General features: G+C 45.7%; 1 protein-coding gene across 1 annotated transcript in view; it reads left to right on the forward strand.

Moving 5' to 3' along the window:
- Positions 1 to 23798, forward strand: part of casz1 (castor zinc finger 1) — a 46200-nt gene that overhangs the window by 19415 nt on the left and 2987 nt on the right. The window contains 16 exon segments of the mRNA XM_030117861.1: positions 1107 to 2007; positions 3759 to 3824; positions 6496 to 6586; positions 9310 to 9474; positions 10880 to 11052; positions 11568 to 12436; positions 15816 to 15948; positions 16362 to 16425; positions 17422 to 17576; positions 17894 to 18016; positions 18102 to 18422; positions 18523 to 18721; positions 19558 to 19729; positions 21276 to 21424; positions 22290 to 22527; positions 23413 to 23793. Of these exon segments, the coding sequence (XP_029973721.1) occupies positions 1107 to 2007; positions 3759 to 3824; positions 6496 to 6586; positions 9310 to 9474; positions 10880 to 11052; positions 11568 to 12436; positions 15816 to 15948; positions 16362 to 16425; positions 17422 to 17576; positions 17894 to 18016; positions 18102 to 18422; positions 18523 to 18721; positions 19558 to 19729; positions 21276 to 21424; positions 22290 to 22527; positions 23413 to 23793 (4200 nt within the window).

Genomic DNA, 23798 nt, shown 5'->3' on the forward strand with positions numbered 1-23798 from the left:
GCATCGATAGTGTAGCCTCATATCGGGCACGCTATATGAACTGTTTATTTCCTGCTGTATTTTTGCAAGAAACATTGTGGGTATCTCTGAATTTGATTACCAAGATTTTTAGGCCTCAAATGAATAACATGTGATAACATCCAAAGTAATTTTCTAAGTAATTTTGATAACAGCGTAATAAAGATTAAAAATGGAGGAAACCGTGTTAATGCATCCCTCCTTGCTGCTGGTTTCCAGGTTAAAAATGATAAAAATTGTTTAGAAATCTGAGGAAAATGCTTTGATTTCAGGTTGTAATTAATATGTTTGTTTCATTTTTTAGTGGAACAATTACCAATGATTTTAATAACTTTTTTTTTAAATTAAGCGTTATAGAATTGTGCTTTTTGTGTTATCTAGTTATAGAAAGATTAACATGACTTGTTACTCACATCTAAAAGTTCATGAAAGTCAATAAATGTGCGGTTTACATAATGTGTACACACACTTGCTACACTCCCCTGCAAATTCTTCAGGACTGACTTTTAGTGCAACCAAAACAGGAAAGGCATTACCTCAGTCTGCTTGCTTGCAGACACATAAGCGCACTGCCGTATACACATGTTATAGCTTGCAGTGCAAAAATGCTTTTCCTGTCATCAAATTTGCTGAACTTCTGAAAAAACAAAGATAATGACTTCGCAGTAGTTGTAAACAATGGACAGGTGCTGCGGTGGACGTGCTTATGATCACTGGTCCGTCACACTTATTGTGATTGCTCACATTTTCTTTCAGTAATTGGCAGTTAAAATAAAATAGTTTTTCTAAGACATGGGCTTCCTTGCTTAATGTATGCATTTGTAACTAATGCAACCTAAGATAAAACGAAATGAAACCTTTCAACAGAAGAGTTTAATGCAGTTTTAGTGTGAATCATTCTGAAAGTAAAGAAGGCAATTGGATTGCCTTGAGCTACTCGAATTTAATTAGTTGGATCTCATGTGACAACTCGGAATAAAAGAAGCGGTTATGACACACATGCATGGTTGTTTTGTTAAAGCATGAAAAGTTATTTCTTTTGCTTGTACATGTTACATAGAAGCTCTCTTCTGTTTCCCTCTGTGCAGGAGAAGCCTCTGCCCTGCGAGACTATGCAGCCAACACCATGAATGAGTTCTTAGGAATGTTTGGTTATGATGACCAGCAGGTAAGGGATGAGCTGACCAAGAAGCTCAGCTTTGAGAAACTCAAAGCCGCTACCTCAGACCCCTCATCCCTGAGCAGTGAGGAGGCCTCACGGCGTGCCCGTTTCTCCAAGTATGAAGAGTATATCCGCAAGCTAAAAGCCGGCGAGGCCCTACCCTGGCCCATGCATGCTTCCCCACCTAAACCAGATGACCTCAACTCAAAACTGGCCCAAGAAAAGAGTGCTACCCTCCTCCCGCCTCCTGGATGTCTACCAGGGGCCGAGGCACAGATCTACCCATCCAGCCTGGACCACAAACCACCAGTAGCACCTCAGCTGGTAAATTCTCAGCCAACCAATCCCTCTCACATGCAGAACATGGCCTCCCGAACATCTAAGTATGATTTCTTCATTCAGAAGCTGAAGATGGGTCAAAGTTTAGAGCAGCAGAACGGTAATACGTACAAGCGTCCCTCTAAGTATGACCTGGAAAACGTGAAGTACCTGCACCTCTTCAAGCCCGGCGAGGGCAACCCCGACATGGGCGGCGCCATCGCCTTTAAGACTGGTAAAGTGGGTCGCCCTTCGAAGTACGACATCAGACCAATTCAGAAGCTGATGCAGGGAAACCCCGAGGCGTCGCTGATGCCCAACATCCTCGCAACAGCGCCTGGGAATCCGGGAGCTCCCGGTGTCCCCACCGTAGGTGCAGCTGGAGCCAGCATTGCCCCTGGGCTTACGATGGACCAGGCGGGTAATTTGAGTTTCAACGCCTCCGACTACCTGAAGTCCAGCTTTTCCAAGACTGACTCCATCACCACGGGCACCGTGTCCTCTGTCAAGTAAGTGTTTTAAAGAATGAAAATATCTTTTAAGTTTATTAGCGATAGATAAGGCTGATTTTTGTTCTTTGACATTAAAACCTTTATACGAATGACTGGAGGAAATGGTAATGAAGATTGTACATGATGGGAAAAATATACAAAATAGTCTCAACCACTCCATCCAATGCTTCACCTCATTTTTAAAAATAGAAATTGCGTGCTTCTCCGTCAAAAACTAGCTCGAAATCTGTGTTTTTGCCAAAACTCTTTCCAGTTCTGGAAAATCTGCTGGTAAATCACCTTTCTGCTCACTGAAAATCTAATTTTAAGTTTAGTGGTGGACTGAATAAATTCCAAGCTCACAGGTCTGTCTTTTACACACTGATAGTCTCTCAGAGGAACCCCTCGGAGCTAATGTGAGGCTCACATACACTTAACTGCTACTGTGAGTCAGTTAGCCTAACACAAAGGTAATTGCTACCTTCACAGCAGCCAACAGGAATGTAGTGTGAAATAGCGCATAGTGCCCAATAGATCCACGACATGATGAGTTGCGAAGGCGCATGAAGTGTTTACTTGCTGTAGCACTCCGTGGAGACTGATTTAGCACAGTCATCGCAAAGTGACTGACTTCTTTCGTTTGGCTAGGGTGTAACAACTCTCCCTTTAATTACTTTGGAGCCATGACTAACCTCCCGGCGAGTCGCAGGGGCCGACTCAACACCGCCTGACGAGTGCACTTTAAAGGAAGCAAACGAGGGGTTTGGGGAGCTAACCTACGGTTGTGTGCACTACCAGTCGGAAGCAGCTCCCAGAGTCTGTTTGATTGGTTTTGACCTTGTCTCTAGTTAGTCAGGACCTATCAAAGACACTGTTCAAGAGCCCTCAGGCACCTCTCCCTCAGGCTTTGGCCTTTGTCAGGTTGGGGCTTAGAGGAGCTGCAGTCATGGCTAACTGACCCAGTATGGTTCTTACTATCGGGGAGGAGAAGGGGGGCAAGGGGGGGGAATTGTCCCTGGCAGCGCATCCTCCCCTCTGGGGCAGATTAACCTGAGGTCATCCCTTCGTGTGGTGCCGCTCACATGGAGCCTAAATGCCACTTGCTGAACGGGAAGCCAAACAGGACCGATACTGTAATTATTAGACTCTTAGGGGACAGGCTGCCACCGCTGCCAACCATCACGAACGGGGGACCAACAGTGCCCGTGACCAAAGAAAATGCTGCTCCTCTGCACATCTGTCAAGTGTTGAAAAAAAAATTCCTCTTGATCTGTTGTTTCCAGATGAATTTGATGGAGTTGGAATCGGTACAGTTGATTAGCTTAATCCTCGCGCATATCAAGCTGCAGAGTTGTCTTACATCGTAATTTGAACTGAGCCCAGACTGATTGGAGACAATTTGACATCAACATTAGAGCCGCAGCCCCCGGAGATCAACAGAAAAGACATTTTCAGAGCTTTTCCTCCACATCCCCATTATCCAGTTTTGCATATGAGTGCTCACCAAAATACCCCATAAAAGATTAATGTCCTTGTGCTCCTGCATTTTGCCTTTCATTGGTTGGGAGCCCATGCATCAAAGTGTGCACCTTCCATCCTTGATTCATACGGCGCCTGAAAACGCTGTTATGCCACAGGAAAATGTATATTGATAGTCCAAAGTTTGGGAGTGGCTTGTAAGTAAATATTGTGTCAGTTTGTTTTTATTAACAACAGGCAGGCCAACCTCACCATTAATCCTGTCTCTTTTGTGTTTGCTGTTGCATTAGGAATGGTCTGCCACCAGATAAACCCCCCAGCGACGACGTCAACCTCTACCAGAAATATATTGCCAGGTATGCGAATCCCTCAATGTGCCGCAGCAATGAGAAAATATTCTCAAAACACAGAGGCGAAGCCTCTTTTTTATTTGCCAATGGGGCGTTTTATTTAGTGCTATAACTACATCTGTAGAGAATGTTATATGTGCAGTAAATTGATTAGGAAAGCATGATTTTATGCGCCGACTTCAGTGAAAGTCAAAGAAGGGGTGGTAATGAAAGAGAATGGCTTGATGGTATGCCTACTGTAAGCGGCCTGAATGGATGCTCCCAGTGTGTGTAGCACTAAGAACATAAGGAAGAACATCATTCTGTGCAACTCTGTATCATGCGCTGTGACTGACATGAGAGGATATGAGACCAGCGCCGAGCTTTTCTTCAGTTCTGCTTTCAACCCGTAGTGGACTGGTGCAAAAAAACAAAACAAAAAAAAAGAAAAGAATCAAAACAAAAGTCAGTCATTCACACCAACAGAGACAAAGCATCGGGGAGGGGAGGCATCTTATGTTCAGGGGACACAGAACAATATTACCCATCCTGGATTCATCTTGAGCCGACACTAGAAAGGTGCTTATCACTTGTTTGTTTATTCCGTTTAAAAAGAAAGAAAAACAGCATTTGAAAAGCCAAAGTGGCTTTGGCGTTAATGATTACTTCTCCAAGCCATAACATGAAGGGCACAAATCAAAGCCTTGGCACTGACAGACGCACGCATACACACATCCTCTTCTGCACACACGTACACACACACACGCACACAAAACCCCTTCCTTGGACTGATTACATTTTGCAAGAAGATTTAATTAAGGAATTTTTAATGAGGCTTCTGCTGGCACTGCCAAGAACTGTTTTGATATTTGCGCTGCATAATGCATAAAATTTGTCTAAACATCTCGGCAGTTGATGCACGGGGAGGTTGCAGATAAGCCCAGATACAGTTTCAATTTCCGTGTTGGGGTTGGGAAAAAAAAAGAGAAAGGAAAGAAGAGGAGGGAGGGAAAAAAAATGGAAAAGGAGGGCTCATAAAAAGGGCAAATGTAGCACCGAGAGGGGAGGTGGAAGCGGGGGAGGGTCCTCTTTAGAGGCGAGGCTAATGAGTGCACACTAATACTAAAAACCTGCTTTGTAAATGTGTTCGCATCCGATCCTTGCAAAAGAGGAGGCAAAAAAAAAAAAAAAGTTGTGCATCTCTCCAGCGCACCACGGTTTGATGTTTTAAAGAGCTTCCCTGGTAGTGTTTAGTTGCAGTTTTCACTCTTTAAATGCTTTCATGCACCCGCCATTGCCTCGGCACTTTGATCTGTGTATCTCTATTGTAACTGGAGATGCGCTGCAATCTCTGTATCGTGGCGATATTAATATTTAATCTGCTGCTGAATAGCAGAGGCCCATTAGGCCCCCTGACGTGCAAGTGGGAATTGTCCAGAGGCAAAGTGATACAGCTGGGCAATGAGCGGAGGGGGTGGGCCGTCGCCTCATGGGGACGGAAGGGGGGGGGGGGGGGGGGGGGGGGGGGGGGGCTCTGCGTGTTCATCGGTGTGAATGTGTGTGTGCGTGAACACGCAGTATAGAAAGCATTAATAGTTGGGACATATGTTGGCTATACGGTACGCGCATGGAGCCTGACTTTATCTCTTCTGAAAGAGCCATCAGACCTCTCCAAAAGCCCTCAGCACCTCATCAGTATTTTCCAGACTCACACTCGCGCAGCCGACTTAAAAACAGTGGTGGATATGCCGTTCAATTAACTTAATGAACTCAGCAAAGTGATCTGTAAATGCAGCTCTGGGATATCCTAACAAGGAAAAAACAGAAAGGGAGACGGAAAAAAATATTACTTAGCCCCCTTTTCCCCCTCTCCTCTGCTCTAGCAGATGGAGTTCTTGGCAGCGGCAGCGCAAATGTTTATTTGTGTGTTTTCACTGGTAATTGGAGGATTTTAACAGTCATCATCGTCAGGCTTATAATCACCACTGTAAAACTGGCTGTACTGTAGCAAGTACCAGCCTTTTCCTTTTTTTAAAAAAGATAAGTGACAGAGGGATATCTAGTTCCTGAGGTAGAGGGGAATGGCTGTCCCTGCATCTCAGGACGCCTGATCCTGTACCTCACCGAGCAAAACCGCGGCTAACCCGAAAGAAGTGTGCATTGATTTAACAAGGATTTTCACAGCAATGAGAATTAAGTAGTCATTGGGCTCCTGATGATTGAGTGGCTGTGTGAAGAGAAGGGTTTCTCTGTACTAAGTGTCTCTTACGGATGCTTTGGAAATAATGGAGATAATTTGGCTGAAATTGGTGTGACAGACGGGCAAATTGTTGCAACAGTGTGAAAACCAGAGTGGGTTTGAAGGTGTGAGCCGCGTTGCTCTGAAGGTGAGATGATGATGAGATGAGCAGAAGAATGCCTTTTTTAAAACTCCTTCACCTCTTTTATTTTGATCCGTTCGTGGTATTTTAAATAATTTCACCGCTAATCGCTCCTGATTTGCTGTTGATCATTTTTCAATCACACTGACATCTTCCCGAGCCGCCTCATTATTCAGCTTTTTCATCCTCATGATTGTTCCGTGTGCGCAATAAGCTCTGATGTGTTTCCAGGTTTTTGAACCAGTCTCTGTTCACCGCGCTCTGCGGCTGCTGCGAATCTGTCACCGTTGAAATGTGCGCTGTGACTTGATTTTCAGGTTCTCGGGCAGTCAACACTGTGGACACGTGCACTGTGCCTACCAGTACAGAGAGCATTACCACTGCATGGACCCTGAGTGCAACTACCAGGTGAGCGCCAGCACCGTTATTACAGCGTCAGTTGAATTAATGTGGATTTGTCTGGTAAGTGTTCACGGGCGAGGGGAAAAAAAGAAATTAAACCTGACCGTTTTCAGGGCGTCCATCACTGCTTAGGATAGCAAGATACAAAACTGGGAATCCAATGAATAAGTTAATATCAAACAAATTATTGTTTAAATGAATACATTATTTAAATTTGTATTGATATTTTTTGCATACAGGATTGTTTTATTATTGGTTCTACACTATATTCATTTCGTGGAAAGATTGAAAAATCATCTCTTTTGATTGTGAATATTGCAAACCTTGGGTCAGGAGATTTAAAGCCAAGTCGCTTCTGTCTTATGACACATTGAAGGAGATGTTGTGATCGAATAGCAGACGAACAGGGAAACAGATCCTCCTTTCATCGGCGGCCAAACTTTGTACAGATGAGAAGTTGTCTTCAGTGTGTCAAATAGGCTGGGAGTGTTTACATTTATTCAGTTTTCAGACGTCTTCAGGCAGGGTTGATGTTAGACAGTTGGTCTTTTATTACAAAGGTTAATTATAAGTATGTTTGAAATACAGCTGTCTTCTTTTTTTTTTATCTGTTTGTTCTTTTTTTTTTCTAAAGACACTGCCACCGTAAGAGGCCTGCCTTTAATCCACTTTCACATTATTAATCTCATCCTGTTCCCTTGAGATGTCATGTATGGCACAGGAAGGAGAAAAAAACACAAAGCAGATCATCATACAGTCCTGTGTATGTGTGTGTTTGCTGTAGCATATGGCCCGAGAGAGTTAGACAAACACGGGTAGATTTGTCGCAGACGTCGAAAAAAAAAATCCATGCGCAGCTCGAACTGTGTGTGTGTGTGTGTTTTTCCTCCGATCCTCACCATTTTCTGAATTAAGCCATCTTCAGATGTAATCTCCTGTCTGCTCCTGATCAAGAGAGATTACCGCTCGATAAATATTGTTTATGTCGTGAAAAGCATTACAGATCCGAGCTTTCATTTTCTGCATGAATCCCGCTTCACAGTCTGATGAGACACATTCTTGGAGGAATACAAAGGAAAATCATTTCATGTCATTATTTAGAGCGTTAGTTCAGGTTATCATGGCAATTTCCACGGTGAGGTCCACATTTCTCTGTTGCTCTGGCGTTGCGTGGAAACACAGATATGCTTTGGAAGCCAGCTCCCGGGATGTCAATACAGTGAAAAAAACAGGCAGGCAGTGATGAGCAGCCCCCTTTCAAAGCGATAACTCATGAAATGTTACATGACACACACTCCTGGAATATTATCCCACTGCCAGCCTCCGGGCAATTGGCTGAGTCTTAACATTCTCCTTTCATGGGCTTGTACATGAGGGAGAGTGTGCATCTTGCCACACTAGTGGGAATCCTAAAATAAATGTAGCAAGTGGCTCCCAACCTTCATCACCACTCAACTGAAAATGAGATCTTTTTCCCAGTCAGCTCTCTCTCTCCATGGCCTATTTTGGACGGCTTGTTGGATCGAATGTACCATGACCGCAGCTCAACTTGTCTTCCGGTCATCATCAACATCATTAGATAACCCAAAGCTCGCAGTGCAGGACTGGGATCTGGGTGCTTGATCAAGAAATACTGAAAAAAAAAAAAAAAAAAACGATGAATACGAGGCTCTTATCAGTGACATTAAAAACCCAAATGAAGCAAGTACTCCTTTAGGAGTGAAATATCCCTGAAATATACAGTGGGAAACAGGCCAAGAGCGAAGGAATGAACAGCTGTGCGAGATCCTCGCTTTTCACTCGCGCGCTAGTGGAACACATGACACAAAGCAATTACCCTACTTTGTACAGCAATTAGTTGCTTTTTAGAATACTTCTTTCTGATGTTTTTCCCTCAACTGGAGATAAATATGGATTGAAGACAGAACTGTCTCATTGATTTAAGCTTCTCCTGTTTCAGTTTCTGTAACATCAGCTTAAACCCAATTACAGCAGATTTGGTTGCGGCGGGTCTCTGTGGAGTGACTTTTCTGTTTCCCCTTCCTGACTCCTGGGTGTGGGAGGGATTTCTCCTCATTTATTTATTTATTTTGTAATTTTAGAAGGCGGGGGTCTCTTAGCATATTCTCTCATCATTACAGGCGAAAAGCCAAAAGCGAGTGTTAATGCTTTAATTAAAACTGGAATCATATCTCAGTGAATTGAAAGCGAAAATGTTTTTTGGTTGACTTGTTTGTTTGTTTGTTTCTGTTGTCTTCTGTTTTCCCCTGTGCACGTCTGAGAAACCATCTGCACGGAACAGAATTTTTCCAGAGCCAAAAACATCAGAACTGCGATCTTGCATGTCAATTGATTCATCTTAATTTGAAAAATACGTTTTGTTTGTGGTGGAGGGAGGCAGAGACAAGTGGTGTGTGGGGAACGTACTCTGCGCTTCATGTAGAGGCTTCTGCTGCGCGTAGAAAGTCCCGGAGCCTTTGGTGTTGCATTTTGATAGGTCACAACTCCGAGATATGTGGAGTAAATCAATAACCGCAGAACACGTCATCTTTAAAGACACCATTACCCTCTCCATTGCAATGCGCACATCCCTCCCCAACTGCCAACTGGCTCCCGCACGTTGCAGCTGCTGCCTCCACAGAGATAAAGTGACTTGTTGCTGAATCTGTGACTGGTTTAAATAAACACCAACCTGTTGCCGTACATTCTCCCCCCTCCCCTTTTTGCAGAGGTTTACCAGTAAGCAGGATGTAATCAGGCACTACAACATGCACAAGAAGAGGGACAACTCCCTGCAGCATGGCTTCATGCGCTTCAGCCCTCTGGACGACTGCAGCGTCTACTACCATGGCTGCCACCTCAATGGAAAAAGCACCCATTACCACTGCATGCAGGTACATTACACAGTTGCAGTTCTTCCCACACTCGCACACTCTCACACACAGTGAAGCCACAAGCATGTACAGTAGCAATGCATCAACAAGGAAGCATCTGCAAATACAGTTTTCACGTGCTCAATTCACACATACACTCCATAGAACTCATGACACATTTACGCTGATTAAAAAATTAAACTCATAGTGTGCTTTATATATCACAGCCAGACAAAATACGTTTTAATGTTTTTGTTAAACTGCCCAAGACTTACACGTCTTGTTTGAGAGTCACACAGTTTACAGGTTAAGTTAAAAAAAAAAACGAAAAGTAAAGGTGAATCCAGATGAGACTCTTTCTGCTTCCCCCAGCTCTTCACTCTCTCACTCCTTAATTGGCGTGGATAAAATTCAGTTAGGTGTTTATATAAACTTCACATTTTTCATCTTTTAGTACCAAGCAGCCAGTTGAAGATTATTCCCCCTCGCTGGATTTGTTTAATTTTTTACATCTGCTTATTTTCAATGTGTCATTGTAGCGAGAGCTTTCTCACCGGCAGGGCAGCAGCGCAGCAGAGGATGGCCCCAGATCTATTCTTCTTTAAACTCCTCTAACTGCGTAATTGTTATTAGGACATTTCAGGCCTTGTTTTAACAGTCCCTGAGAACCTGCAGATGTTGGCATCGGCTCTCGTGATTTAGGGGGGAAAAAAACAGAGTGGCATTTTTTTCATTGTTTGACTCAGTATGGAGAAGTTACCCGGTTTGCATGGGCGAAAAGTGCCACGAATGATATACAATCACTGCTTTTATTTCAAACATTACCTGTTTTTTCCCCCCCTTTGTTGGCTCTAAAGATGTCTGTGTGCCAGAACATTTTAAACTAAAGTTTAAGACAGTCATCTTACTCCCATCTGCTTTTTCCCCTGCCCCCTCCACCCCTGAGATTTGCTCTCAGAGTTACAGTAAGTTTCAGGCGAGTCTCTTGTCACACTCCAAATATGAATTTTTGTTTTTTAAAAGCCTGCCTTGACAGGAACTTACTGTAGTTTCAGTAGCTTTCTGTGACCACCGTGTCTTTCAGTTGTTTTTTTTCTCTTTTTCCACAATGACAAGATTGTTTCCAAATCACGTTTGACTCGAAACTTGTAACTTGTAGTGCCGCATTGCGCATCACCACAAATTAAATCGTCAATGTGAGAAAGCGGCCTTCTCATACTCATTTCTAGGCCATCCGTGCTTTCGTAACCACAGTGAGCTGCTTTTTGTATAGATTGTACACTTTATCAGACCTTCTTAAAGCACAGCCCTGCAGATGCTGGTTTTTGTAGAAGCACAACTGCTGTTCGCTGTCAGCTCACATGCACGGTGCAGCCTGAGGTCTCTAACTTCTGGTTGTCGTGCTTTTTTTGTCTCCGTTTCGCAGGTGGGGTGCAGCAAGGTGTACACCAGCACCTCAGATGTCATGACCCATGAAAACTTCCATAAAAAGAACGCCCAGCTGATCAACGATGGCTTCCAGAGATTCCGTGCCACTGAGGACTGTGGCACAGTGGGGTGTCAGTTCTACGGGCAGAAGACCACTCACTTCCACTGCAGGTGAACAGGAGTTAAAGGGAATCCTGTTACGCTAAAATGTTCTTTTACGCTGTTAAATCCACATTCAAGCATGAGAAGGGAAACAAAGTTTCTATTTAGCAATTTCTTTTAGCAAATCTTCCTTCTGAAAACTCCTGAACTAAAGTTAAAACTGAGTGAATTTTTGTAAAAACCCACTGACATATATAATATATGGCACGTTAATAGACTTCAGAGCAATTATGAAAAATTCCAGTGAAGCATTCAAGTTAAATTTGCACGGCGTACGTATTGGCGGTGTGTGAGAATCAGTGGTTTGTTCCTCTGTGGAATGTCCCCGTCTGGCAGAGGTTGACGGTGGTGACGTGTCAATGAGCTGCTGTGTCACTGAACCAGCTCAGCTATCATTCCTCCTCAAGTATTTGAATTATGTGGACCCTCTCTATGACTCCCATCTGTACTGGGGTGACTGAGGCTTTGTGACAGAGCATCATACCTGATCGCGATTTGATTTTTTTTTTCCCTCGACTTTCCAGACGCCCCGGCTGCACATTCACCTTCAAGAACAAATGTGACATTGAGAAGCACAAAAGCTACCACATTAAGGATGACGCTTATGCCAAAGATGGCTTCAAGAAGTTTTATAAATACGAGGAATGCAAGTACGAGGGCTGCGTGTACAGCAAGGCCACCAACCACTTCCACTGTATCCGCTCAGGCTGCGGCTTCACTTTTACCTCCACGAGCCAGATGACCTCCCACAAGCGCAAACACGAGCGCCGGCACATCCGCTCCTCCGGCGTCATGGGCCTCTCTTCGACTTTCCTGGCCGCGAAGGACGAGCCGGAGGAGTCGAGCAACGATGACCTGATAGACTTCTCGGCCATAAGCAGCAAGAACTCCAGCCTGAGTGCCTCGCCGACGACCCAACAGTCCGCCACCGGACCGCACCTGTTGGCCACGCCCACCACCGCCGTCTCCTCCTCCTCTTCGTCCGGCCACACCCTCAAGCCCACCACCTCGCTGCCCAGCGCGGGCCAACGTATGTCCAGCCTCCTGTCTCAGGCCCTGCCCAGCAACATGCCGGTCGCCCTCGCGCTCTCCAACAGCGCCCTGGCTACCTCCAACCCCTTCTTCCCCCTCATGCCCAGGCTGCCCCTCCAGCCTCCTCCACCGGCCGCTGGTCTCATTTCAGCCGCCTCCTCCGGGGCTCACTCCATGCCCACCGACTCTCTGACCCAGGGCTGCTCCACGGTGGGGGCGGACGGGGCCATGGCGTCCACCCCGACCTCCTTTGCGCCCTCCTCCATCATGGAGAAGATCTCTGCTAGCAAAGGGCTGATATCCCCCATGATGGCCAGGCTGGCGGCCGCCGCGCTGAAGCCCTCCAACAGTCCAGACACAGGTCAGTCACTCCACAAACACTCATTATTGTATTTTGTGCAGCTAACAATTACACGCGGGGGAAAATAATAATTTACCTGCAAACAAAGCTGAAATAAAACATCCAACAATTATGCTAATCCCGAAGCCCTGTGTTCAGGTCACTTATTGATAAATTAAATACTACTTTGTCTCTTTCTTTTCCCTCCTGGTATTATTTTCAAGAACGCAGTAACAGTTTCTGCCGTCATGTGTAAAGAGAATCGGCTTGACGTGGATGAAAAGCTGCATTCTTCTGTGTGCGCGGACAGAGCAGGCAGAGTGCACTCAGAGGTCATTTCTCTAACTCTCCCACCGCCGAGAGAAAGACAGAAAAACTGCCGCTTTCAGGCTTAAAGGGACATACTGGAGGCATGGTCCTCTGCTCGGGGCTTGTTATTGTGTTGATCGTTTGTTAGATACCCACAATCCATTTGGAGATAAATGCGCTGACAGGGGAGAGTAGAGCCTGTAAAAGTCTCTTATGATGTTCAGAGTGGGGGCTCCTGGGGCTTGTGTTGAACATGTTTCCTCATCATTGGTCTCTTATCTCTGTCTGCGCCGTTCCAAGCAAATGGAGGTGGAATGAAATTAAGTTCAGAAATTACAAGAACAAAAAAAAAATGTTTTTTTTTTTCCGTATCCACCATGCAAACTGATAAAAAAAAAAAAAAAAAACTAGAAATCGCTCAGGCAGAAATGACTCGATGCACCAGAGCTAAGAAAACAGGCTTTTTTTCCCCCCATTGATACAAGAACTCTGGCAACAAAGACACTTCTTGAATTTCTAGAAACCTTCTATTTCTGTGAAAACATGTCATCGTCTGTTTAGCATAAACATAATTCCCATAAATTTTGGAGGTAATTGCCTTGTCTACGTTTATCATAACACAAACAAAACCCCCTGAAATGAAAACGAAGGTGAAATATTCAGCCAATAATACACGGCAGAGCGCGGTTTCTGCAATCAGCTGTGCGCAGCCCGAGCAGGTGGGGTGCGGATTGTAAATGCGACTGCTCCGGATGTTGGGACTGGGAGGGATTACAATTCCTGGTGGTGCTCCTGGAGCAGGACGGGCCCTGAGAGAGAGCCGGGGCAGCTGCTCCGGGGAGCCGAGCTGAGCCCGGGCTGTCAGGCTGAGCTCCACCTCTGGGCTTCCAGCAGGTAGTCTGGGAAGACTGGGAAGGCCCCCGCTGAGGGCGGGGCCTCCACAGATGGTGTCTTCACCACCCCTCTCCTCGTAGGTTCTCTCGTAGGCGGCGGCTCAGATCACTTTGCTGGGGAAGCGAAAGAAAAAAGAAAAAGCGTTTGCATTTCTGTTCACACACTTTTTTTTGTTTCAAGTTAAAGGTGAGTGTAGACACAGGATGGAGGGTTGCTGTGGTTTCTCATATTTGTTTCAAAACATGTGTGAAGAGGCCATTTGGGGCTAAAATGAGGAGGAAGTGGGTTGTGCTTGTTAGTCAAAAACGTGAGAAAATGCATTGTTTGTGGCTACTATTCACTGTGTTTGTTTTTTATTTTGCACGGTGAAACTTCGTCCTTTTGCAGTAAATTAAGCATTTTCATATTCTCAGTATTTTTTTTTTTTTTTATTAATGTTCCGCTCTAATTTACCCCTAAGTGTTTTTCCCAGAGATTCAAGCATCTGAAGGGTTTACTAATTAGACACACAGTACAAATGATCTTTCACAAGCTCTGTATCTTATCCGGAGTAATTACATGGTGGTACATTATTCCTGGATAATTTCCAGAAAGAAGCTGCTTTGAGTCAAACTCATTTGTTCTCCCTCCTTGGGAAGTGGAAAGACGAGAAAGAAAATAATTCAGCATGTGTGTTAGAGTAAGAGTTTAGCGCTCTAATCCGCCTTCAGTCACCTTATTCTGTGGTTTAGTGAAGGAATGCTGCACTCGTCCCGGCAATCATGTGTAGATCATATAGAGAGCGGCGGCTTTTGATGCGATGCGCTCTCATTTTCTCTGAGACTTGATTTAATTGTCAATGACAGGGCAGGATTTGTCTGGTTAGTTAATTTTAGTGGGGGCGACCCTTAACAAGTTGGTTTGGGGTGGGGGGCGGGGAAGGAAAGCTGGACGGAGACTCGTGAGGCAGCCAGTGACCCCAAAGCAGACGCAGAATTGTTTGACTGCTGTTTTCCGTTAGCCCCACCCCCGCCCTGCCCCGCCCCACCCCCCCGAGCCCCTCCAACCACAGCCATTGTCAGACTGAGCTGACACTGACACTTCCCCGTCTCCTGGCTTTCAGCTGACAAGGCCCAAGACTGGCTTTTCCACTCCGATTCTGCCTGATATGTCTTTGGGTCATCTTGTTGCGAGGGGGGCACTCTGGTACCCCCCCTTACGTTGGCTGCTCTTGTTTTCTCCCTAGCTCAAAAAAAAAAAAAAAATAAAGGAGAGGATCCTTACCAGGCGGAGGGCCAAGGGCGCACACTCGGTTGCCCATGACCTTGTCTGTCACTATCCTTCAACACCAGCCTTGATTCCTAAACAACAGATTTCCCACCAAACCAATCACGACTGTCCAGTTTTAGTGTCTCAAACCTTTGACCGAGGGCCTCCCTCTTCCCCTCGCATCATTTTTTTTTTTTTTTTTTTTTTTTTTTTTTTTAAGTAAACCACCACTTATTGTCAACCAGAGACTCAGCTTTGAGTGTATTGCTCCAGGACAAATTAATATTTCAATCCCCCGAGATTGGAAAGGGGGGAGTGAGGTGGAGGGGGGGGGGGGGGGGGGGGGGGGGGGGGCAGAATTCACCTTCCTGTCAGCATTTTTACCCCAGGTCGTCCCCTGGCCTGGTGTTTATTTATTTCAATCCAGCGCTCCTGTCCTCACTCACAGCGCTCACTGAATACCTATCTGAGGGAGAATGTGATCGAGAGGTCACGCTATTTGAACCAATCTGATTGGCTGTCAGCTCCAATCTGACCGACATAGCACCCCTGTTCCTCGTGGGTATGCTCAGTGGCGCTGGCTGCCGTCCGTTGTCAGGCCAACAAGGATCCTGGGAAGGTGGGGAGGGAGGGAGGGGGGCGGCCAATCTGAGACTGCCACTTTCCCTCAGCATTAGCATCTCACTTAATGACCAGTTAAGAGGCAGCCTGGCAAATGAGTTGTGACAAGTGCTGGAGAAAAAGGAGTCTTTTTCCCTCATATCTCCCGCCTCTCAATCACCATTTAAAAGGCTTGACGGCCTGACATAATTTCGCAATAATTATCACTCGGAGTATTCTTTTCGGGCCAGGACAGAAGTCAGATTGAATCTCGTCAGAGGGTAATAATGCTGACCAACAATAACTTTGTTGTCTCTCCTCTCCTCTGCATCTCCGGCTTGATCCTCAGGGAACGGGCAGCCGGCTTCAGCCAGCCAGTTCAGTCTGGTTCAAGTGAAGCAGGAGCCGGCGGACGCCAACTCGGGGGCCTCCCAAGACTCTGCACAGGAGCACAGCCTGGACCTGAGCAAGAAAGACCACAGGTACACTGCTGAGTTTAGTGCTGAGGGATTTTGATTGTATATTTATTCAAAATCAGAAAAGTAAAAAAAAAATATAATTCAGTTTTCACTATTGAGCTAAAATCAACTATGATACAAATATGTTTGCACAATAAAGAAACACAAAATGTATATTTATACATGCTAAATAAAATATTTTTTTCATATATTTATAGACATAAACACACACACAGGCATGAATTGGTCCATTTTTTTCCAGGAGGTGTGTTTACATAAAGTGTCAACTCCAACCCTCTAACTCACAGTCGATGTTATTTCTTAAGAAGACAGCATTTTTCTTCTTCATTATACAGGCACACCTTGCGTGATAAATAGTAATATTTACTGTTCTCATGCAAATCTTGACTAAACATTGTTCATTTTCCTTGTTCCAGTAATGAATCAAACGGACACCCCGTACCAGGGAATACATCTCTTTTATCCTCGCTTATGAATAAGGTAAGATCCATCCATCAAACGCCTTTCATCCCAAGACAAATTAGCGGGACACGGAGGGGCCTGTTTGTTTTTTAATGTTTCACCACTAATAAGATGAGTTTGTATCATTTAAATTTTCCAGCCATTTTTCATACAGTGTAATTTTCGCTGCACCTCTCACAAATTAATATAATGAAGCAGTAGCTGGGTGCCATGCCAGATATATAGAGATGTTTGTTTTTTGATGAGCTGTTTTGAACTCACCGTCCATTTTTTTCCTCTGCCTTTATACTTTTTCTTCCCCCCCCCCCCTGCCTCATTCTACATTTATTTATAGAGTTTATAAATTATTTGATTAAAAAGCCGGAGGAGGAAAAAAAAAAAAAAGCCCAGGAAGGCGCTGCCCTCATTTTTTAACAGGTCTAAAACGTTAGCGTATGGAAATTTAAACGCGTGTTATTTTTTTTTGTCGAGATTAAAATGGACATTGTCTGAGTCATATATCTTCCGCGGCTGATATAAACGAGCCAGGTGGTTTCCATCATATTGATGATGTAATGGCAGATCGGCCTCAATTTTTTTACGCTCACCAGCAGATCAAGACGTCCTACACTCCTCCTTCATGCACACACGTCTTTTCCCAACCCGTCTCTTTGGAGGGACTAACTTCACAGTTGCCGTGTTAAACCCGGACGCTGAGGCAGAAGTGATGTCTGACAGCTCAGATGTTGTCGTGTCAGATTTTTTGGGGGGATTGATTCAAGCCGCGAACGTCAGATAAAAGGGTTAACAGTTGCTCCCGGAGGATGCTTGGCAAACACGCTTGGCCTGCTCTCAAGCTTAAAGCCTGCTTGTTTGTAAATGCAGCTCCTCTTTTTCGCTCGGCCAAACAACACGTGTGTGTGTGTGTGTGTGTGTTCTCCCCCCCTACTCTTTTGAGCAACATATGCGAGCGCCCAGCTTGTGCCTGCTCGTCTAACCCGGCGGCTGCTGGTTTATGCGCTGTGTGTTTTGTAGATGTCACAGGTGAACCCTGCCCTCTTCAGCGCCATGAACCTGAAGACTGAGCTGGAGGCGGGCCAGGGCGGCGACACCTCGGAGCATCTGAGCAGAGTGCTGAAGAAGCCACTGCCAGAAAAATCCACTGAGATCTGGAGGACATACCTCCGCAGGTAAAAAAAAAAAAAAAAAAAAAAAGAAAGTATGCAGAAAATGCTTTGATTGAGGAAAATGTCACCGGCATGTTTTCATAGTGAGAAAACAGAAATGTTGCTTCTGGAAGGTTATGTTTTTCTGGAAGTACTTGGTAAATACTCCTCCCATAATGTATGAGCAGACACCCTGAACAACATAAAGAATCTGGCTTTGCAGGAACTTCAAGCGACTTACTGTAACTTTCAGTATTTATTGTCAGAACTACTCAGCCTGTTAGTTAAGATTTCTGAGAAAGCAGTGGATTCACAGCATTTCTTATCTGTCTCTTGCCAAGGTTTGACACTGATGACTTCTGTGAGGCTCAGTGTGATTTCCTACAGAAGGTTCACTTTCACTGCCTGGTAGAAGATTGCGGCGCACTCTTCAGCACTGTGGACGGGGCCATAAAGCATGCTAAGTGAGTGTCACGGCGACGGACGATATGAAAACTGAAACTTGCATTTTAGTTTCTGGTTTTACTGATCTTCTTCCTTGTTCTTCAGCTTCCACCTCCGAGCAACCATGAAAGTCAAATCTGAGTCTCCCTTCGGCGAGGGCAAAGAGTCGGGCGAAGGAGCCCCGCTGCAGCCCGTGGCCCCCGTCTCGATGGCCAACAACCCCTCCATGGACGTGGCACACCTGACCTCCTCCGGGGGCTACAGCTCTCCTCCTCCCTCCCTGCTGGCCTGGAAGCAGCTGACTGGCAGCATCCCTCAGATGCCCGCCTCCATGCCCAACCTGCCCGCCAACTCACCTGTGGCCACCACGTCTCTGGAGAACGCTAAACCACAAGTCAAACCCGGTTTCCTGCAATTCCAGGAAAAGTAGGACCCCTGTTCTGTCATATGCACAACACAGAATGCCACTTTTCCTCTTTTTAGCCAGATTGAAATAATATATTTTCTATTTCTTTCTCTCGTCCAGTGATCCCTGCTTGGCTACTGACTGTAAGTACTCCAACAAGTTCCACTTCCACTGCTTGTTTGGAAACTGCAAGTACGTGTGCAAGACCTCCGGAAAGGCCGAGTCCCACTGCTTGGACCACATCAACCCCAACAACAACCTAGTGAACGTCCGCGACCAGTTCTCCTACTACTCTCTGCAGTGTCTGTGTCCCAACCAGGTGAGTGCGGCTTGATAACTCAGCCAGGAGCTGAATCACCTACTGTCATCCCCCAGAGGTTTCTAAGCATGAAGTATGCTATCTATTAGACCAGTATTTGAGGTTATTTGACTCAAGGCTTTCACAACCACTGCTCCCCGTCTTCCATCTCGGCTGAGAAAGACAGTCGACTCACCCCAGTAATGCCTGTTTATATGTCAATGATGTCATTTTGACTGCCGCATTCTCCTCTCAGAAAAGGCCAATTTAGCTGATATTACCCAATAAATCATTGTCACTCGCACAGTAAACAAGGCTGTCTGGAATAGGGCAAAAATCAGGGGAATGCTTCGCAAATGAAACCTAAATGGCAGCCCCTGCCTGCTCTCATGAGCCCGTATTTGGAAAACCGTTTAAATGAATTCATTAATGTGTCGAAAATCACCCCTCTCACAAAAAGTCCCCCCTCCCCCCCTTTCCTCCTCCTCCTATTCCTCCCTCGCCTCCCCTCCTCCCCTAAGTCTCCATCTCCTAAACTGAGCCGATCTTATTTGGCCTGGTCCTTTGGGATCTGGGCCTCACAAACAGATGGTGGTGTACAGACATGTTGGGGGGGGGGTTCGTAGGAAGCCTGGAAAAGCAACGTAATTGTACTTAAAAATGTGGGATGTTCCCAATAAGCCATAAGTAAAAGGCTGGGGAGTGTTGATTATGTTTTTGGAGAAACTGCGCACAGCGTTCACTTTAACTTCGCGCACAAGAAGAAGGATCAAATGAAATTAATCAGCTCCTGTGACTTTCAAACATTTGCCACATTGGACTCATGAAATTGGAAAATGACGTGTCTCCCTCTGCAGCACTGCGAGTTCCGAATGAGGGGCCACTATCACTGTCTGCGGCCCGGCTGCTTCTTCGTCACTAACATCACCACCAAGCTGCCGTGGCACATCAAGAAGCACGAGAAGGCAGAGCGCCGCGCCGCCAACGGCTTCAAATACTTCACTAAGAGAGAGGAGTGCGGCAGGCTGGGTAAGAGAAATTAAACTGTTTGTGATCTCGTCTCAAGGTTTAGGCCTCAGTCCGCCGGTTTCAGCGCATTGAGAAACACCTGGATTAAAGGTGTTACTCTGAGAAACACGGAGACTGAGTTTGTGCTGGTTGTAGCAAGAGGATGTTCTCGGTGTTTACAAAGGGAGAGAGAGAGAGACCAGTGTTGGCAAACACAGTTCAGACAGCACGATTCCAGTCCGCCTTGTAGGTTTTTGTCACTGCAGTTTGCATATTCACAATGGCACCTCAGGTCCCAGAGGCAGTCCTGCCCAGAACTATACGAGCAATAATGTCAGAAAGGGCAATCACATCCAGGTTGTTTTCTTCTTTCTTTTGCCCCTGTCAGAAATGAGCAATTAGGTTTGTGTTTGTTAATTATCTGGCTTGTCTGGTTTAGCCTGTTTGTGTTGTGAAGCTGCGCCTCACAGCCACCACTGCCATCACACAGAAATGAATTAGAAGTGATCTCTGTTTTTTTTTTTCTTTTTTTTTTTTCAGGCAGTTACACAAGCTTTTCAGCGCGCGGAAACAAAGCAAACAAAACCGGGCCCTAAACAGCTGTTTTTTGTCCCCAGCCTGGTCTGCCAACTGTATTGTTTGGGCTTGGTGGGGAAAAAAACAGAAAGGATTACCATCGCGCGCACTCCAGTCATAAAGAATTGATGGGTTGCCAGTATCCATGGCAGCGACATTAAACTGAACGCCGCTGATGATGTTACCTGGTTTCTGTCTCACAAAAGGCCCTCCGTGTCACGGGGGGGTTACTGTTATTTGCTCAACTTTGCGCGTTTAAAAACACTGTGTGCGCGAAAGCTATGTGATGACACAGACATGTTTTTCTCCTAAACTGGGTGCCATGGTTACTGGCATGCTAGCACCTGCCCAGCATGTTACTCTTTCAATTATTTCTGCCTGCTTTTATATAATGGTATTTGATTAACAGGCACAAAACAGAACATTCATTTAATTTGAAATCATAAAGCAATTAGAGCCGGAGCGGTTAAAACAGGGGAAAAAGAAGCGAAGAATATGAAGCAGACAGAGCTACAATGGAGAACAAAAGGACAAATGACAATGGAGATACTTTGAAAAATGAATTTAATATGGTAATAATTGTATATTTACTTTGGTTTGCAGGGGTGTGTGCATTATTGGCCCACAGAAAATGAGAATTTATTTATGTAAATTCCTAATTGAATAAAGCATGTCAGTGTAATAAAAGAGCTCCACAGGTTTAGTGCACAGAAGCCTTGACTTGCTCAGTGTGACACCCGAGTGATCTAATATTCCTCCTACAAGTACACTCCCAAACACTTTGAAACCCGATCCCTCTTTTGTCGGGAGTTATATCATGAAATTAGAAAAACCTAAAAATATTTCACTTGTTTTGTGTTTGATCTCATCACGACGCCGTCTCTGCCGCCGCATCGGGGTCGCCTCGCCGCGAGCCCGAGAGACGGATGAATCCGCAGACTTTTGACGGGCTGTTTCTTTTGTTTTGTTTTTGCCTTTTGTGGTTTCGTAGGCTGCAAGTACAATCAAGTCAACAGCCACTTCCACTGCATCCGCGAGGGTTGCCAGTTCTCCTTCCTGCTCAAGCACCAGATGACCTCTCACGCACGCAAACACATGCGGCGAATGCTGGGGAAGAACTTCGACAGAGTCCCGTCGCAGGTACAGACGCACGAGCGGCGGCGCGTGACTCGGGCCTGTTTAGGGAGGGTAATTATAGGAAAATACAGGTTGAGTGTCTGGTTGAACTATCGCAGGTGTTGAATAGTTTATTGAAACTTATGCCAACAAAGCTCACACACCCTGTTCAGAGAGATATTAAAGAGGGAAAGCCCTTTTCTCCCTTTCAGCTGCTGCATGAAAAGGTCACACATAATCTAATCTTCTGCTCTTAGATGAACTGATTCATTTTGCAATTCGAAATGTTTCATTTCGGGAGTTTTTCATCTGTATTTTTCTTGTGTTAAACACATACAGATATAGTAGTTGATAATTAAAAGACAATATAATGGCATCTTTTTTCTAACGTGCCAAGATCAGTATTTTGAAAGAAAAACGTCGCATGTCGAAAGGATCAAGGCAGCCAAGAAAACCATAGTGTTCTTACTTTTTCCAGTTATCAGTTTGAATCAGATGTTCTGGTTCGACTGTTTTCTCGTTATTGTCATTCAAAGCCCGTGCTTCCTGTTCGATGAGTCAGATCCATTGAAAGGACTAACAAGTTTACGTGGTGTTGTCCTAAAAGAGGGAGCATCGCTGACATCCTGTCACACCAGTCATGACAAATCACTCCTGACGTTGTTGGATTGAAATTTCACACTGAGCCTTCATACTTTCTTAACCTGTACAATGAGTGGATCTAAACATGCGGACTGTCAAGTTCTCTTTGTTCTGTCACTATTTCGTTGCCTTCATAAGTGAAGCGTTCATTCTTCTAGAAATATTTCCGGCGTCTGCAGTCGTGCCAAGAAGCTGCACCTGCGTTTATGTCACTTTGTGCCCAGAAATGAACTTGCCTGTTTTCCAGGTCATGTCGCTCGGCCAGAGGCGAGGTGAGATGCACCACTCGTCCGGCTTGGCGTCCGGGCATCTCGCCGCCCAGCACGGCCTCGGCTCCAACTTCTCCTCCACCGGCATGGACGAGACCGACGACTACATGGACTACATGGGGGGAGGGGGCAGCCCCCTGGGCCTCTCCTCGGAGTCCTCCAACCAGGACCGAAGCTGCACCAGCACCCCCGTGGGCAACGACAGCTCTCCGGCAGGTGAGATAGTGCGAACGAGACCCGGCAGGTCAGCATGTGGATCTTTAATATAGTTTGCCGCAAAGGTGAATAGTGCAATAAAGGTTTTTTTCCACTCCTACATTCTGCAATGAACGTCAGGCTTCACTCAATCCAAAATCACCTCGCTCACCCAGGAAGGCAGCGACTTGTCATTTCACACATCTTTCAACCGTGTGTTTCATGATTCAGTACTTTGACTTCCAGTCAGAGACACATTAGTCAGAATATATGAGGTTGATGACAATGCTCTATTCTTATGTTGAGTCGCGGACAAGACATTTCGCAGTTTGCCTGGTCATCCCCATAAAACCTCCATTTTGTACATCAGTGGTTTGAGTTATTGCACTGTATGTAGCTTATTACATTTTCCTTTGGCCAGAGATCGCCCCTGTGGCTTTATGTCTACTTTAGCACTTTTAGTGGGTTGAATTGTGGGAGAAAGGGGAGGAAATGAGAAAGAGCCTCTTTTTGCCACAAACTTACTGAAAAAAATCCTTCTTCTTTTTTTTAATTATCTGAATCTAAGCCTGTCTTGTGATTGTCACCTTTCTTCACATGTTGCCAGTATTGCCCACTACTCTCATCGTTGTTGATTTGGCTGGTGTTTGGGGTTCTTGTCTTGAATGGGCCTCATTTTGTATCATTCTCTTATCTTTTATCTTTCCCTTTTTACCTCCCATCCCTCTGTGTGTGTGCGTGCGGGTACTTGTGTGCAACCTGGACTCTGTTTTCGTGTGTGTGCCCGTGTGTGTGCCCGTGTCTGTGTGTGTGTGTCTGTGTGTGTGTGTGTGTGTGTGTGTGTGTGTGTGTTTCCCCCTCCCTCTTGCCTGTCCTTCACCCTTTCTGGTCAACCTGTCTCTCCAGGACAAGGCTGCCCCGCCACCACTTCTGCTCCTACCACCCCTGCTGACACTAGCGCAACCCAAAACGCACCTCCTTCTTCCTCTCCTCCGGCCCATCCCCCTCCCTCCCATCATCCTCCTCCTCCACCGCCACCTCCTCTCTCCGCTCCTCAGCCCGGCCTCCAGTCCCAAGCTCCATCCCTCTCTCCCGCTCTCCTCCGACCTCCTCTCCCCTCACTCCCATACCTCCTCTCTCCATCCTGTCTGTCATACTCTCTGCTCAGCGCCTCTCTGGGAGCCACTCGGAGTGTTGTCATGCCAACCAACACACCAGCTTTCAGCCCCATCATTGCCACACCGTCTCCGGTTAAAAATGACGTCCCTATAGTGCAGGATGCTGCAGGTACT

This window comes from Salarias fasciatus, chromosome 20, assembly GCF_902148845.1.
Source record: "Salarias fasciatus chromosome 20, fSalaFa1.1, whole genome shotgun sequence".
NCBI classification, from domain to species: domain Eukaryota; kingdom Metazoa; phylum Chordata; class Actinopteri; order Blenniiformes; family Blenniidae; genus Salarias; species Salarias fasciatus.